The following is a 16,932-nucleotide window of genomic DNA, read 5'->3' as shown; positions in this document are numbered from 1 at the left end:
CAGTGCTGAGTTCAGGTTTAGTCAAAGAACTTGCTTGACTTCTGGGTTAAACCATCGTTCGTAGCAATATGAATTCTCATCCATAACTATTTGACACTCAATAACGCTGAATTTAGAAATACTAAAAGAAACCTAATACATGCAATAATGGTTCGACTCGAAAAAAAGATACTGACAAAGAAATGCACACCCGAAGACATTGACAAAGACTTGTAAAAATGTTTGTTATTGAATGTACTAAGTTTCTATTTGTATTTCTAGAAATAATTCTCACCTTGATATGTTATTAAAACCATGTTATTAAAAAACAAGGTTATTTTAGTATTACTAAATGAGTGAAAGACTGGGAACCAGCATGGTGTACTGGTTTGTTGTGCAGTACAGTATTAGAAAAAAGGAGACTGCAAAAGTATAGGGTTAATGACAGCTTGTATTAGTTCAATATTAAATATACAGGGGTTTGGAATCGTGCAGTGCTCTATACAAAAAACAAACAGAAAAACAACAACATACTATTCCAGAGGTGAAAGGATTAATAAATGGAAAAATAGCTACAGAATGTTATCTTAAAATCTGTTATATTCTTCACTGTTAAAATAAAACACATTAGGATTTATGATGGTGTGCGTTTGTTACAGTGCTTATATATAAAGGGAGCTGTCTAGTACAGTATTCAAAATTAAACAAAGTTACAATCCCAGAGGTTAGTGGACGAAATAAACTACAAACACAGACAGATATGACGGCATGGGCAGACTAATACTACTGCAGCTCCAGCAGTACTGCCCTAGGTAATTGAAGGTAGTTAGCGTTGCTCTGTTTTAGTGAAGTTCCAGATTCGTGCTGTCTCCTCCAGGGGGCGCCGCTCACAGGCTGCGCAGGGCCTCCAGGCAGTAAGAAGACTTCAGGAAGCGAGGGAAGGAGTCCTTCTCCATCAGGGTGTAGATCCTCTGCTGGGCCGCGCTAAAGGAGGCGGGTGTGGGCTCTGACACGCACACAGTCACGGCTTCACGTGTCTCTGAGTCGAGGTTCACCTGGATAACACACACACGCACGCACACACACACACAACATCCATACACACACACATGCATCATCCATACACACACGCAACACACACACATACATGCAACATCCACACACATGCAACATCCATGCACATACACACATACATGCAACATCCATACACACACATATACATGCAACACACATGCACAGGCACACACAAACAAGATAGTTGTAAGTTAGGGTCTTTCCTCTGAACATTTTCATTGAGGTGATAGTTAATGTATTGGGAGGAGTGAGAGGGGACCAGTGTTATTAATGTATTGGGAGGAGTGAGAGGGGGCCAGTGTTATTAATGTATTGGGAGGAGTGAGAGGGGACCAGTGTTATTAATGTATTGGGAGGAGTGAGAGGGGGCCAGTGTTATTAATGTATTGGGAGGAGTGAGAGGGGGCCAGTGTTATTAATGTATTGGGAGGAGTGAGAGGGGACCAGTGTTATTAATGTATTGGGAGGAGTGAGAGGGGGCCAGTGTTATTAATGTATTGGGAGGAGTGAGAGGGGGCCAGTGTTATTAATGTATTGGGAGGAGTGAGAGGGGGCCAGTGTTATTAATGTATTGGGAGGAGTGAGAGGGGGCCAGTGTTATTAATGTATTGGGAGGAGTGAGAGGGGGCCAGTGTTTTAACCCTCTCATTATGGTCATATTCCACTGGCTACCTGTCTCTGCTAGCATTGAATTCAAAACCCTGGTTCTTACTTGCCGCTCTGTTCATCACACTGCCCCCTCTTACCTCCAATCCCTCGTGTCCCCTACATCCCCTCTCACCCTCTCCGCTCCTGCTCTACAGGCTGACCGGTCATCTCCATCCTCCCATGCCCGCTCCTTCTCTTCCCTAGCCCCTCTGTGGTGGAACCAGCTACCGGAGAAATTCCTGACTGCCCCGCCTCTCACCGCCTTCCGTTGCCTCCTCCTGTTCAGACTGCACTTGTAGATCTCTTGCTCTACCCATCCTATTATGCACTGGACTTGCCTGACCTGTACATCACGTTACTGCATTCTCAGCTAATCCACTATCCTTGCACTACTGCACTACTGTATGTCATTGTAGATATAACTTGTTGTAATCCTGGTTCATATTGTTTAGAAGTATTATTTGCACATACTGTAAACTACACTGTATTTAAATATTGAGCTAGCATTGTAACCCTCTACTGCCCTGTAAAACCTGTAGTCGCCTTGGATGAAGGTGTCTGCCAAATAAATAAATATTAATAACAGTAAGAAGAATAATAATGTTTAGGGTCATATTGACCCGGTGCAATTTTAAACACATTGAAACAGCCTTGAATTGATTAAATATTTTTTCTTTGCATAGCTTTTACTGTTTTAAATTAAATATTAGAAAACTTTCATAAACCACTAATTATACCTGGTACAATAATTTCCAATAACATTTCTTGATAAATGTCCCAATAAATGTGGATACACACAAAAACAGGACATTAAGGGGTGATGTAAGTATAGGGGCAGTACAAATAATTGTGGATGCAAAATTCAAATTGCATTGCGGCAAGGCAATTATTTTGCACGACACCCTATGCAAGATTAAGAGCAATGCAAATTACTCAACACGCACAAATAATGAGCCGCAATTATGATAATGAGGCTCTCAATGAGTGCATCGGTCTATTTAGCGACTGCACTTGCAGAGTTAGGAGAACAGAGAGCAGTAGTCGCTGTATGACATTTGTTGTACATACCAAAAAACAAATATGTCAGAGGAAGGGCAGCAAAGTCCACTAGGCGCACAGGAAAGTTTTCTGAGAAAGAGGATGAGTCCTTACGGCTGAGGCCACTCAGCATGAAACAGAGTTGTTTGTAAATGCCTCAGCCAACATCGGTTATACTAGTATCCTTAGGAAATGATATGTATTGGCCTGCCCTTATTAGCATGACATCCAGAAATGTGCCTAGCACTCTGGAAAAGGTGGATTGGGCGATCCCTCCAGACATTCCAACTGTGGTCTGAAAGGAACCAGAGGCTAAGTAGTGTAGAGAACACAGCACTTTCACATGTGCAGGGATAGCAGTCCCTAGATTGACGCTGGGGTCTAGCTCATCCCCTCAATTCAGCTATTAGGTCCAGTGGAGTGAGACGGTAACGCTTTAGCATCGCATCCTCCGGCATCCCAAACAAAGTGACCCTGCTATTGAATATGCAGGGTCTTCTTCGTCTTGCCCTTCTCCTCCGAACGTGTTCCTGCCTCTCCTCAATAAGAGCCAAGTGTCACCGCATCAGGAAGTGTACCACAGCAGCCATCCTGACAATGACAGGTCTCTGCAGGTGTGTGCTTTTATACAGGTCCTAGTTACTCGCTTCTACAATGGTTTTCACCTTGTATAAGAGGTGTAAAGTTTTTGTAGGGTCAGCAATTGCCTAAATGCAAGGCAAAATCCTTCTCACATTATAACACTATGTAACACAATTTTTGTTCCTGGGTAGTAAGTGTTATTTCCTAATTGCTTATGCCTCAAAAGTATAGAAAATGGCTATTATTCCCCACAAACTTTGCTTTTGTGACCAGGACAGTGATATTTTGAAATTTACCTATTTCCAATGAGAAAATGGGCAAATTTGTGTCTTTTCGTTCACATAAAGTCAGAAAAAAACAACATATGAATCCAAATTAACATGTATTTATACTAAAGTAATACAAAAATGACTACAAAAGATTTAGAAGCGAGTAGTTTTTCGAGATTTACGATTATACTGTAAATCACTTTCACGAATCAGCCCCCAAATGTAGTCTCCCAACATGTTTTCTGTACTGTCCTTGGTAGCGACGTTCAAAGTCCAGTATATCCTGGTGGAAGCACTTGCCTTGCTCCTCCGAGTACGCTCCCATGTTCTTCTTGAATTTATCAAGATGAGCATCAAGGATATGGACTTTGAGGGACATCCTACAGCCCATTGTGCCATAGTTCTTCACCAGAGTCTCAACCAGCTCCACATAGTTTTCGGCCTTGTGATTGCCCAGGAAACCTCGAACCACTGCGACAAAGCTGTTCCAAGCCGCTTTCTCCTTACTAGTGAGCTTCTTGGGGAATTCATTGCACTCCAGGATCTTCTTTATCTGTGGTCCGACGAAGACACTGGCTTTGACCTTTGCCTCTGACAGCTTAGGGAAGAACTCTTGAAGGTACTTGAAGGCTGCCGTCTCCTTATCTAGAGCTCTGACAAATTGTTTCATAAGGCCCAATTTGATGTGCAGTGGTGGCATCAGCACCTTCCGGGGGTCCACCAGTGGCTCCCACTTGACCTTGTTCCTCTCCACAGAGAACTCGGTCCGCTGTGGCCAGTCCCGCCTGTGGTAGTGCGCCTTGGTGCCCCTGCTGTCCCAAAGGCAAAGATAGCAGGGAAACTTGGTAAAACCGCCTTGGAGACCCATCAGGAATGCCACTATTTTGAAGTCTCAAAATGCGTCTGCCAGATGCCATCTCAGAAAAATGCAGATATGTATCCACTTAGGCAGCTGGAACTAAACTGAACTGGTGGGCTTAAGGCCCCTGTATTTATACTACTATTTATATTACTGGAAAGTTCTAGAAAGTTCTAGAAGTTACTCCAAGTTTACTCAGCACTGAATCTATCCGGAATGTTCTGGAAAATAGGTAAATTTCAAAATATCACTGTCCTGGTCACAAAAGCAAAGTTTGTGGGGAATAATAGCCATTTTCTATACTTTTGAGGCATAAGCAATTAAGAAATAACACTACCCAGGAACCAAAATAAAAAAACAAATTTGTTACACAGTGTAATGTTTGCGCCTGCTTAGTATCCAGATCCCGTCCAATTCCACCTGCAGGTTTTATAGGTGTCTTTACATAATTAGTGGCTAAAGATCTGGAACACCTGTTAATCTTGACTAATTAAGCCAATAATTGGTGCCATTAAGTAACTGAGAACTCAGTTGAAATGAAAAACAGCAGACCCAGTAGCTCTCCAGGACCGGGGTTGTAGAAGATGACCAGAGGCCAGCAGACAGTCATGTGCTGACAGGTGTAGGTTGCTGTCAGTTTATCCACGTTGTCAACCCCTTTGGAGGAATTGTAGTCAATATCACCTCTGGCTGCTTGTCATCCCTGGTACACACTGGGGTATCCTTGTGCATCGTGTTCATCACAATAACATTCTTTCTTTTTTTTGGACTGTATGCTCTTTGAACTTCTGCACTTTCTGTAAAATCTCATTTTGATGAGTGCACAATTCAGTTCTTTATTTTTGCAATCTCATTTGGAAGCTCAGTCTTGTTTTTTCCCACTTTTTCAAGCGTGGTCAACTTTCTTTTCAGTACAATACAATACAATTTGCTCTTATATAGCGCTCTTCATGTGAAGCATCCCAGGGGTCTTTACAACAGGACCCAAAAACAAATGGCTAACAACCCAGTCTAACAGTAAGCATGTGAAAACAAATACGTCTTTAAACCTGACTGAAAAGATTACATTGTAGCTGCACATCTGATATCACTTGGAATAGAGTTCCAGAGACGAGGTACGCAACAACTAAAAGCTCTTCCTCCTCCTGATTTTAAGTGTCTGCGAGGAAGGACCAAAAGATGAGCACTTGCTGACCATAGAGTGCGACTGGGAGTATAAGGTACAATGAGATCGTGCAGATACAAAGGCACAGATTCATGAAGGGCTTTATAAGTAAGAAGCAGGATCTTAAAATCAATCCTGAATTTAATAGGAAGCCAGTGCAGTGACTTGAGAACAGGAGTGATGTGCTGTGAGCAACGCGTGCTAGTAAGCACTCTAGCTGACGCATTCTGAACAAGTTGGAGCCGCTGTAATGTAGAGTCCGGTAGGCCAGAAAACAGAGCATTACAGTAGTCCAATCTAGACATCACTAAAGCATGCACCAGCATTTCAGCATCTTTGCAAGACAAGATCGGATTCAATTTAGCTATATTGCACAGCTGAAAGTAAGACGTCTTAACTACTGAACTAATGTGGACATCCAGACCCAATTCAGAATCCATGATAACTCCCAAATTTTTCACTCTTGGAGGGATTCAAAAAATGACCATCAAAAGGAATATTAACACACGACGATTTAGCCAAACTGTGCCTGGAGCCAACCAACAACCAACTCTGTCTTTTGTGGATTCATTTTCAGATCATTAGCAGTCATCCATGCTTGGATCTCACCAAACACTGAGACAGAACAGCAGCTGCCATTCTGATTTTGTAGAAATGAACAGTATATTTGTGTGTTATCAGCGTAGTAGTGAAATCCAAGGTTATATTTAGCAATGATGGATGCAAGGGGGAGCATATATATGCTAAACAGCAAAGGGCCAAGCACAGAGCCTTGTGGAACTCCATACTTCACATCACCGGTTTCAGAAAATGAATGACCCAAAAAAACAAATTGGTGCCGGTGTGATATATAGGAGCAAAGCCACTCCAAGGCAATGCCTCCAATTCCAGTAAGATTATGCATTCTCTCCAATAAGATTCTGTGGTCTACAGTATCAAAATCGGCCGAAAGATCCAGTAAAACTAAAACAGATAATTGACCAGAATCAGCAGCCTGAAGGAGATCATTACAGACCCTTACTAACGCAGTCTCTGTGCGATGTCCTGAACAGAAACCAGACTGAAACTTCTCCAACATCTCATTCCTATAGAAATAATCAGCACCAAGTCTGTAGGATGGAAGAAGCTGTCACACATGACATCATGACCTTGGTTCTTGAGACATTTCCTACACTACTCGTGTCCCCTGATTTCTTGCAGGTGCTTCTCCAGGCAGTTTCTTTGTGTACACTTGCATATTCCATGCATAGCTGGATCTAGCATCGCAGGTTGCTCATATTTTTATGCCATACTTAGCGGGCTTGTTAGGCATATACTGCCTAAAGGGCAGCCTCCTCTGAAGAGGACAAGACATTCATCCACTGTAACTTTTGGTCCTGGGTTGTAAAGCAAAGGCAAAATGTCTTGCCATTTATCCCACACTTCCTGATAGCAGCCAATTTGTCTTTTTCATGTCGGTTGGCTCTGGTATCTCTATTATCAAAGCGAATGTTGCAGGGCAAAGCCTTACTGCTGTGAAAAGTGCGTGTGGGAATGTTAGGTTGGCAGTGATGGGGTTAAATCTGTCCCGGCCAACAATCACAGGTGTGGCCATTCCCCAATTAGGTAATTGAGTGCTAATTGGAGAATGGCCAGTTGTATATGAAGGATAAATCTTTTGTGTGGTGAAGGGAGTAAGCAGGGCTTCCCAACCCTGGTCCTGGGGACCCCATGTGTCTTCTGGTTTTCATTCCAGCTGAGCTCTCAATTACTTAACACTAGAACTACTGCGTTTATAGGCATACCTAGAACAACCGTGACCGGTCAATTTGAAAAATAACATAAATATTATAATGAAAGGACAAACAATTGAATAGAAGTCAGCTTAAAAACAAGAAAGTGAATGTCCTAGAGTGGCCCAGTCAAAGCCCAGACTTGAATCCGATTGAGAATCTGTGGCAAGACTTGAAGATTGCTGTCCACCAACGATCCCCATCCAACCTGACAGAGCTTGAACAATTTTGCCAAGAAGAATGGGCGAATATTGCACGATCCAGATGTGCAAACCTGGTAGAGACTTACCCCAAAAGACTCACAGCTGTAATTGCTGCCAAAGGTGGTTCTACCAAGTATTGACTCAGGGGGGTGAATACTTACCTAACCAAGACATTTCAGTTTTTTTTATTTTTCAATAACTGCTGTTTCACAAAATTCTCTTGCCTCTTCAAAGTGTTGAGTAGGTTGTGTAAATCAAAAAGAAAAAAAATCCCATTTAAATGCATCAAGATTTCAGGTTGTAACACAATAAACTGTGAAAACGTCCAAGGGGGTGAATGCTTACTATAGGCACTTGTGGCAATGTGCCCCGCCCCTGTGTGCATATTATGTGTTGTATGTTGCGTGCGTGTGTTAATGTTGGTGTATAGTCATTGGTACATGGGATATAAACGGGTCTGTGTTTCACGTGTATTTAAAAAGTGTAGATTTGTATTTAGGCACGAGGAGGGCACAAATCACTTCACGTGCTGGTTAAATGTAATATGTGAGCACGGGGTTGCACAGAATTAATTCACGTGCTGGGATTCAAGTGAATAATTAATTAGTAATTGAATCCCAGCACAATAGTATATATAGACGCACATTTCTTGCAGTCGTGGTTGGGTGTTCGAGAGTGGAGAACGGGAGAGAGAAAGAAGGAGAAAGAAAAACGTAAACGTAAAGTGTTTGTTCTCACCGTGTTTGTTTGTCTCCGTGCACCGTTTGTTAAGTGTTAGTTCGTTTTGTTCGTCTATTTATTTTGGCCTCAAGTGCCGTGTCCTGTTTTTGTGTTCAAACCTTTTATTTTCTGTTCTGTTATTAAATGCTGAGCGAAAGCATTCGCTCAGCTTCACCAAACCACACCTCTCTGTCTGTTTATTTCCTGCATCTGGTCTGACGCCACCCACTCCGGCCGTCTTTGTGACAGCACTGTATAATTAAGACTTGCATTTTTTATTTTTTTATTACTATGTTACAAGTGAGTCTGAATACTAAGTTTCATTCATTGTGTTGAGTTTGAAAAATAGTCGGACTGACAGTCACAAATAAAAGCTGTAAACTGGATTCATTCTCCTGCGTCTTTTTGAGAACTTGTACTGTTTAATAATTTATAGCACAAAACAGACCTCGAAACCACTCAGTGATTATACATACATATATATATATATATATATATATATATATATATATATATATATATATATATATATATATATATATTTGACATGTTTTTTTTGTTTTTTTTTCCCCCAACATAAGGTGGTCAAATAAATTAAGTTTAATATAGCATTAGCTTGTACTTTAAAACATGTTATGCCTATTTAAGCAAATTAGAAAAACAAACAAAGTCAGGACAACAATTTGCACTGTTTTTTTTTTTTTTTTAAACCTTTAAATCTGTTAACCTGTTCTGCAGTCCTACAGTACCTACACCAATTTCAAACACCATTTCCATCACTTCACACCTATTTAAATCAATTATTAATACTGTTTTTTAAGCTTCTAAACACGTACTTACTATCATACTTATAATCAAGGGCCATTCAATGTATTTTATAAGGTATATTTGCAAAAAAATAACTGCACTCTTACCATAAACTTTCGACTATCTATATGGGGCTCAGATCGGCAGGAAGAATGGATGTCAAACCTGCCAAGCATTGTCTCCTCCAATGACATTGAAATGCAACTAAATCCTGTATTTTGGACCTTGGTGATTCCGCAACAGGACCGTCATATCCTTGTATACCTGTTTATCCGAAAACTGTCTGGTAAGCAAAACCATTCATTTTCATCAGAATATTAAAATATGTTTTCATATTTAGAGTACAGTAAAGCAGGAAGATGCGGTTTTCTGCTTTCCTTGCAGACACTTTTTGAGAAGTTAAAAAGACCCCGCTTTCACTGAAAATGGAGTGAAGGACTGGAAAAATCTAAAGAAAAAACTTCAGAAACATTCATAATCTGGCACCACAAACAGTGTTCTGAAATGTGGCATTTGTTCAAACAGTCGAAGGAAGTATGTTCTGACTGTAGCGTCACAAATTCTCACAAAACGGTGGTGTGTGAAAACAGACAGTATGCTACGAAAATTTTACAAGTTCTGTAAAATCAGATCGGCTGTTTGTATAATAACAACAATTCAAATAAATGCAGAAATTGTGACGAGGATGTTCCAGGCAAGGGAATGAGTGAAAAGGATTCAGAGTTTTTGTCGGCTGCCTCCTGCAATGGTATGGGGGGGCTCAGATCGGCGGTATGAACTGACATTAAACCAGCCAAGCACTGTCTCCTCCCATGACACTGGAATGCAACTGAATCCTGTATCTCAGTCTACAGTGCTGATTCTGATATCCCAGCTGCCCTAGCGGTTGGGGAGTAGGAAAACAAGAAATATTTTTGTTAGACCAGCTTGCGTGCTTGCGGGTAATAAAAAAAAAAAAAAAACAATCTTCTCTCACAAATATTTTTTGTGTTGGTCAGAACAATTGACCTTTCAAGACCATTCAATAAAATGGAGTGGTCCACAGTATCAAAAACAGCACTTAGATCTAGGAGAATTAAAATTGATGGAAAGTCTGAGTCGGAGCTTATCAACAGATGATTTGCTACTCGAACAAGGGCTATCTCAGTGCAGCATGAAATCGAGTGACATTTTTCATACGCTCTATTACGAGTATAATTGATTTGCAACAACTCTCTCTAGAACCATATTTAAAAATGGCAGATTTCCTTGTAATTAAGGACTTAAGGGGTCCACTTCTTTTTTTTGAACAGTGGCTTTACCACGGCTACCTTAAGTGCTTAGGGAACTGTACCAGAGGAAAGTGATACATTTATAATTTAAAATGTGAGTATTTATAACACCAACTTTTTTTTTTAAATAGTTTTAGTAGGAATGGGATGAAGAGCGTATGTAGGGGGTCTCGTATGCAGGGCTAGCTCTGTCAGTTCTTGTAAGGTAATCAAGGAAAAAGCCTCCACAGTAGCCTTAACAGGTCTAATTGGTACAATTATAGTGGAATCCTCCTAATAGAAGGAGCCTGTGAATCAGGATCATCATTGTTATTGTCTTCCGTTTCTGACATTCCTCTTCCACCTCACTGCCTCTTGTCCAGCTCTTATTAATTATTTTTTTCTCCTCACCGCGGTGAGTCTCCACACAGCACAGTCATTCTGAGGGCGTGTGAGCGTCCTCCGATCTCACAAGCCTAAAGCCAGAATAGCTTTTACGCCGAGCAAACCAGAGCAGAGGTGGGCGGGCTACCGATCCCAGAGAACAGAGATCAGCCCTACTTTTGATCCACTCTGAATGTGCTCGGTGTCTGGTCAGTAGGGTTAGCTGTTGCCGGTTTCCCATCCCCCACCGGGGAGTGTCAGAGCCAATGTGACGCCCCCTTCGGAGTCCCCAGCAAAATTCGGCTTCTTTGCACAACCCGGACGCGAACTGGCGCCGTCCAAGCTGTGTGACTCGTTCTGCACTCCCAGCGGCAGCGCTTTAACTGGATGAGCCAGTCGGGGACCATAAAAGTCATAAAAGTTTGTGACCGCAACCTTGGAAAAGTAAACATTTCTAAGGGTTACAGTAGTTTACCATGGTTTGCTTTTTTATATGCTTTACCATACCTCACTATACTTAAATACTCCTGTACCGTACCTCTCTGTGCTTTACAGTGCTTACCTTTCCTTTGCCATCATGCTTTCACCATGCTTTATTACACTTTGCTCAGCTTTTATAACAGTAAAGATTAATCAGGGGCGAGGGTAGCGAAAGTAAAGGCTCTCTCTTTCTCACCTCCTGGGGAGCTTGCACTGCCACGAACTGGCTGTAGATGCGCTTGGCTTTGGGGACCAGCTTGCCGGGGGACTTGGTGCCGCGGTAATCCTGGCAGGCCAGCCAGAACTCAATATTCTCTTCACTGAACTCCGAGCGCAAGAACGAGCGGAATGCCTGCACCCCATCTGACAGAGGAGATGAGATAGTCAGAGAGAGGGGAGTGAGTGAGAGAGAGAGAGGAGATAGAGAGGGAGAGGAGGGGAGGGAGAGAGGGGGGAGGAGATGGAGAAAGAGATAGAGATAGAGAGAGGGAGAGGGGGTGAGAGAGGGAGAGGGGGAGAGAGGAAGAGAGAAAGGGAAGGAGAGGGAGAGGGGATGAGATGTGGTTATAGGGATGGAAATAAGACTCCTTTGCATAGCAGTTTCTCTCATGCCAGGTTTTAATATGAGCTTGATTAGCCACAGTGTAAACTTTTTTTTTTTTCTCCACATTTTGGAACAGACAGACAAAGGTTCTCCTTGCTGAAGTTAGAGTACAGGAATGAGAGGGAGAGAGGAGAGCGATAGCTAAACAGAATAGCAGGCACATTTTAATGTAGCCTCTGGTAATTTTCGCTAATTTTCCCTTGATTAGCCCAGCTGTATTGTGAAAGTGTGATAAGTTTTTTTTTTGTAGCAATTGATTTAAACAATAAAAATGAGAGAGTGGATGGGCACAGTAGGAATAACATATGATAAACATATGATTAAATACAAAATAAAAAAACTGTTACGTACGTTTACTGCTCAGGAGTTTCTCAAAATCCTGCAGCAAGCCCTCTTCCCTGTAAAAGACGTAACGAAGGACATGAATTTAATTTGTGTTATTAGGTTCGTTCATAAGTAACTAAAAGTACTTTATTATTTATCAAAGGTTACAAATCACAGGTTTATTTGTTGCACACTGTTTACATCATTACAACAGACCACAATAACCAGAAAATCAGACAACCCCACCTCCCTCCCTCCAACTAGTTACGTGCTGTATCTGTTAGTCCAGAAACAGGCAAGAACTTTAAATAAATAAATAGAAACAGGGGCCGCGTGAATCTGGTACATTTAGAAATACTGTGCCAAAAGAAAAACAGTGCAGACATTGAGGAAGACCCTAAGCTTGTCATTGAAGAAGACCCTGAGCTTGTCATTGAGGAAGACCCTGAGCTTGTCATTGAATAAGACCCTGAGCTTGTCATTGAGGAAGACCCTGAGCTTGTCATTGAAGAAGACCCTGAGCTTGTCATTGAAGAAGACCCTGAGCTTGTCATTGAGGAAGACCCTGAGCTTGTCATTGAAGAAGACCCTGAGCTTGTCATTGAGGAAGACCCTGAGCTTGTCATTGAAGAAGACCCTGAGCTTGTCATTGAGGAAGACCCTGAGCTTGTCATTGAAGAAGACCCTGAGCTTGTCATTGAGGAAGACCCTGAGCTTGTCATTGAAGAAGACCCTGAGCTTGTCATTGAGGAAGACCCTGAGCTTGTCATTGCTGAGATTGCCGATTCCTTCCCTCTTGTCAAAGCAATAAGACTCACTTGTGGCGCGGAGCACGGTCCTGCTTGTCTGCCAGATGAGCCAGCTTCACCTTCATCTCCTTGGCTCTGTCAGGGGAACGAGACAACAGGAGGGTGTAAGCAACCAGCTGAAACTACAATAACACAAGGTTTACAATTTTAGAAAAGCAAACTATGAAGGTATAAAACAGAGACTAACAGAAGTAGATTGGAGTAAAATAGAGAAAACATCCACAGAAAAAGGATGGCTGTTTTTTAAAAATGTAGTACTAGAGGCGCAAAACAATTACATCCCAAAAGTAGACAAATCTAAATCTAAAACAAAATGGCTAAAATGGTTTAATAGATAAATTTAAAAAAAAATATTCAGCGGAAAAAGGCACTTTACAGAGCATTTAAAAGGGACCAAAAACAAAAGTACACAGAAAGACTACTCGGAACTGCAAACGCAATAACCAGGTAACTACAGACCAATAAGCCTGACTTCTATTATGTGTAAACTTATGGAAACTATAATAAGATCTAAAATGGAAAATTACCTATATGGTAACAATATCCTGGGAGACAGTCAGCATGGTTTTAGGAAAGGGAGATCGTGTCTAACTAACCTGCTTGATTTTTTGAGGATGCAACATTGAAAATGGATAACTGCAAAGCATACAACATTTAGATTTCCAGAAAGCTTTTGACAAAGTCCCGCATAAAAGATTAATTCTCAAACTGAACGCAGTAGGGATTCAAGGAAATGCATGCACATGGATTAGGGAGTGGTTAACATCTAGAAAACAGAAAGTACTGATTAGAGGAGAAACCTCAAAATGGAGCGAGGTAACCAGTGGTGTACCACAGGGATCAGTATTAGGTCCTCTGCTATTCCTAATCTACAATGATTTAGATTCTGGTATAGTAAGCAAACTTGTTAAATTTGCAGACGACACAAAAATAGGAGGAGTGGCAAACACTGTTGCAGCAGCAAAGGTCATTCAAAATGATCTAGACAGCATTCAGAACTGGGCAGACACATGGCAAATGAAATTTAATAGAGAAAAGTGTAAAGTATTGCATGCGGGCAATAAAAATGTGCATTATAAATATCATATGCGAGATACTGAAATTGAAGAAAGGAACTATGAAAAAGACCTAGAAGTTTATGTTGACTCAGAAATGTCTTCATCTAGACAATGTGGGGAAGCTATAAAGAAGGCCAACAAGATGTTCGGATATATTGTGAGAAGTTTTGAATTTAAATCAAGGGAAGTAATGTTAAAACTTTACACTGCATTAGTAAGACCTCACCTAGAATATTGTGTTCAGTTCTGGTCACCTCGTTACAAAAAGGATATTGCTGCTCTAGAAAGAGTGCAAAGAAGAGCAACCAGAATTATCCCGGGTTTAAAAGGCATGTCGTATGCAGACAGGCTAAAAGAATTGAATCTATTCAGTCTTGAACAAAGAAGACTACGCGGTGATCTGATTCAAACATTCAAAATCCTAAAAGGTATAGACAATGTCGACCCAGGTGACTTTTTAGACCTGAAAAAAGAAACAAGGACCGGTCACAAATGGAGATTAGATAAAGGGGCATTCAGAACAGAAAATAGGAGGCACTTTTTTTTTACACAGAAAATTGTGAGGGTCTGGAACCAACTACCCAGTAATGTTGTTGAAGCTGACACCCTGGGATCCTTCAAGAAGCTGCTTGATGAGATTCTGGGATCAATAAGCTACTAACAACCAAACGAGCAAGATGGGCTGAATGGCCTCCTCTCGTTTGTAAACTCTCTTATGTTCTTATGTTTGAGAGAGAGAGGTGTCGCCCTGTTTGAGAGATACACGTGTCACCCTGTTTGAGAGAGAGAGGTGTCACCCTGTTTGAGAGTGAGAGGTGAAAATGAAAATGAATATATCGGGGCTCCCGAGTGGCGCATCAAGTAAAGGCGCTCCACGTGGAGTGCAGGATGCGCTCTATAGTCTGGACGTCGCGAGTTCGAGTCCAGGCTATTCCTTTGCCGACCGAGGACGGGAGCTTCCAGGGGGCGGTGCTCAATTGGCCGAGCGCCGCCCAGGGGTAGGGAGGGTCAAAACCAAGACAGGTCACTACCGGTCAATCCCACCACGTTCTTAAAGCGATCAATTAATAAAACAGAATGATCAATAGTGTTGAACGCAGCACTTCAATCTAGTAACATAAGAACCGAAGGTGAGCCCATGACCGAGGATCACAGCACATCATTTACCACTCGAATAAGTGCTGTCTCACTGCTATGAGAAGACCTGAACCCAGACTGAAATTTCTCATAATGTTATGAACTCCCAGAAATGTGTTGCTCAGCCACTACTCTTTCTAAGACTTTAGATAGAAATGGCAGACTGGAAATAAGCCTGTAGTTGTTAAGAACATTGGGCTCCAATGTTTCTTGAGCAGAGGTTTTACTACAGCAGTGTTGAATGAGTTCAGATAAAAGAGAACGGTTAACAATATTCAAAACTGCAGGGGAATACTGGGGAATGCTTCTTTAAAACGTGAAGTGGGAATAGGATCAACACACGTATTGTGGTTTTCACCTTTTTAACTGTAGTAACCAGATCCAGTTCACAAAGGAAGGAAAAATGCTGTAAAGTTTGTAAAGTGTGTCTGGGTGCTGTATGACCAAGGGTAAGAGTATCATTATTTCTGTTAGATGACACATCTACATTTGGTACGCAGTTAGGCATCTGATTTCTAATGTCAGTGACTTTCTTGTTAAAGTGATTCATAATCATCACAGGATTGATGAACATTTGATAGAACAGACTCTGGATATGGATGTGTTAATTCTGCTATAGACAAAGAGAATACAATACAATACCGCACAACATAACACAATATAATACAATACAATACAATATAATGCAAGACAACACGAGAAGGGTGAGATTTAAACTGCAATACAGCCGCCTCTTGGCATTACAAAACAGCTTTGATTCTGTACAGTACATGTACAGTATGTCCCGAAATGTGTCCTTATAGAAGTACATGGAAGAGAAAAGCTTACAAAAATCAACCCCCTAAAAGATGAGAGTTGTAAAAGCAAAGTGTAGTGAAAGCATAGAGGGAGCATGGTAAAGCACGAGTAAGAATGGAGACTCACTGGTAACAAACGGGGGTAAAGCACAGAAAACACACAGATAAGCAAATGGAAAAAAACACTTGTCAACTGCAAGAATTACCATGCACATATATTGTGGCGTTGTCACAAGCTGTTATAACAATCTCACCTCTCCAAACAAGTGGATGGCAGTGCGGACAGTCCCTTGCACATTTTGACGGCGGTCTCGTATTCCCCAAAATGAACAGAAATAAAAGTGTTGTGTGTACTTTTTGTAGAGTAGTTTTAAAATGAAATGCCTTCGAACTGAATCCTGTTTGGTGCGCTCTACAGATACAAGTCAGTACTTGTATAGAAGCTGCAATATATATTCTGTATAACAGCCAAGAACAAACGCGAGTAGCCAATAAACTGGCGAGAAGCAGCAATTATGCAATGGCAGCTAATGGCATTGACCTTCAGAGTGCTGACAAGATGGGCAGGGTGAGATAACGAGGGAACACCATGGAGCAATCAGACACGGGCACTAGAAAGCCCTCGACCTCTCAACGCCTTGCCTGCCAGTCTTTCATTTGCGTTTGAGTTTTCCTATTATTATTAAGGTTTTTATTAAGTGATGGCGTCTATCAAGATCCTCTCAAAGCCTGGGCGTGGGCAGCAGGCTGCGGTTTTAAAAGACTTTTTTAAGGTTGTTGTTGAAATTATAGATTTTTTTTGTCACTGATAAAAAACAAACATTTTCTATCAGACCCAATCAGGCCTGTATTGTGTGCTAGGTTTGCATGTCAGGTGCGATTGAGAGACAGGTGCATTGCATGCTTGCTTGGATCAAACCTGGGCGTCTATTTTTATCATTGTTACACAAACTGCCTGGTCACTTTATTGGGA

At 41.5% G+C, this 16,932-nt stretch overlaps 1 protein-coding gene across 3 annotated transcripts in view; it reads right to left on the bottom strand.

Annotated features, from left to right (window-relative positions):
• Positions 1–412: 412 nt before the first annotated feature.
• Positions 413–16,932, bottom strand: part of LOC117402041 (regulator of G-protein signaling 5) — a 130,826-nt gene continuing 114,306 nt past the window's right edge. For 2 of the 3 annotated variants that reach the window (XM_059007260.1, XM_059007259.1), the window contains 4 exons: positions 12,977–13,042; positions 12,186–12,232; positions 11,427–11,593; positions 413–1,034 (listed from right to left, as the gene is read on the bottom strand). In XM_059007260.1, coding sequence (XP_058863243.1) covers positions 867–1,034; positions 11,427–11,593; positions 12,186–12,232; positions 12,977–13,032 — 438 coding nt within the window. In that variant the 5' untranslated portion in view covers positions 13,033–13,042 and the 3' untranslated portion in view covers positions 413–866. Of the gene's footprint in view, positions 1,035–11,426; positions 11,594–12,185; positions 12,233–12,976; positions 13,043–16,213; positions 16,425–16,932 lie in introns of those variants that run through there. The other variant, XM_034002857.3, reaches the window with a different exon arrangement.

The sequence above is a fragment of the Acipenser ruthenus genome, chromosome 34, assembly GCF_902713425.1.
Source record: "Acipenser ruthenus chromosome 34, fAciRut3.2 maternal haplotype, whole genome shotgun sequence".
NCBI lineage: Eukaryota > Metazoa > Chordata > Actinopteri > Acipenseriformes > Acipenseridae > Acipenser > Acipenser ruthenus.
Note: the sequence above shows the minus strand (reverse complement) of the source record. Positions and strands in the feature narration are given on the sequence as shown.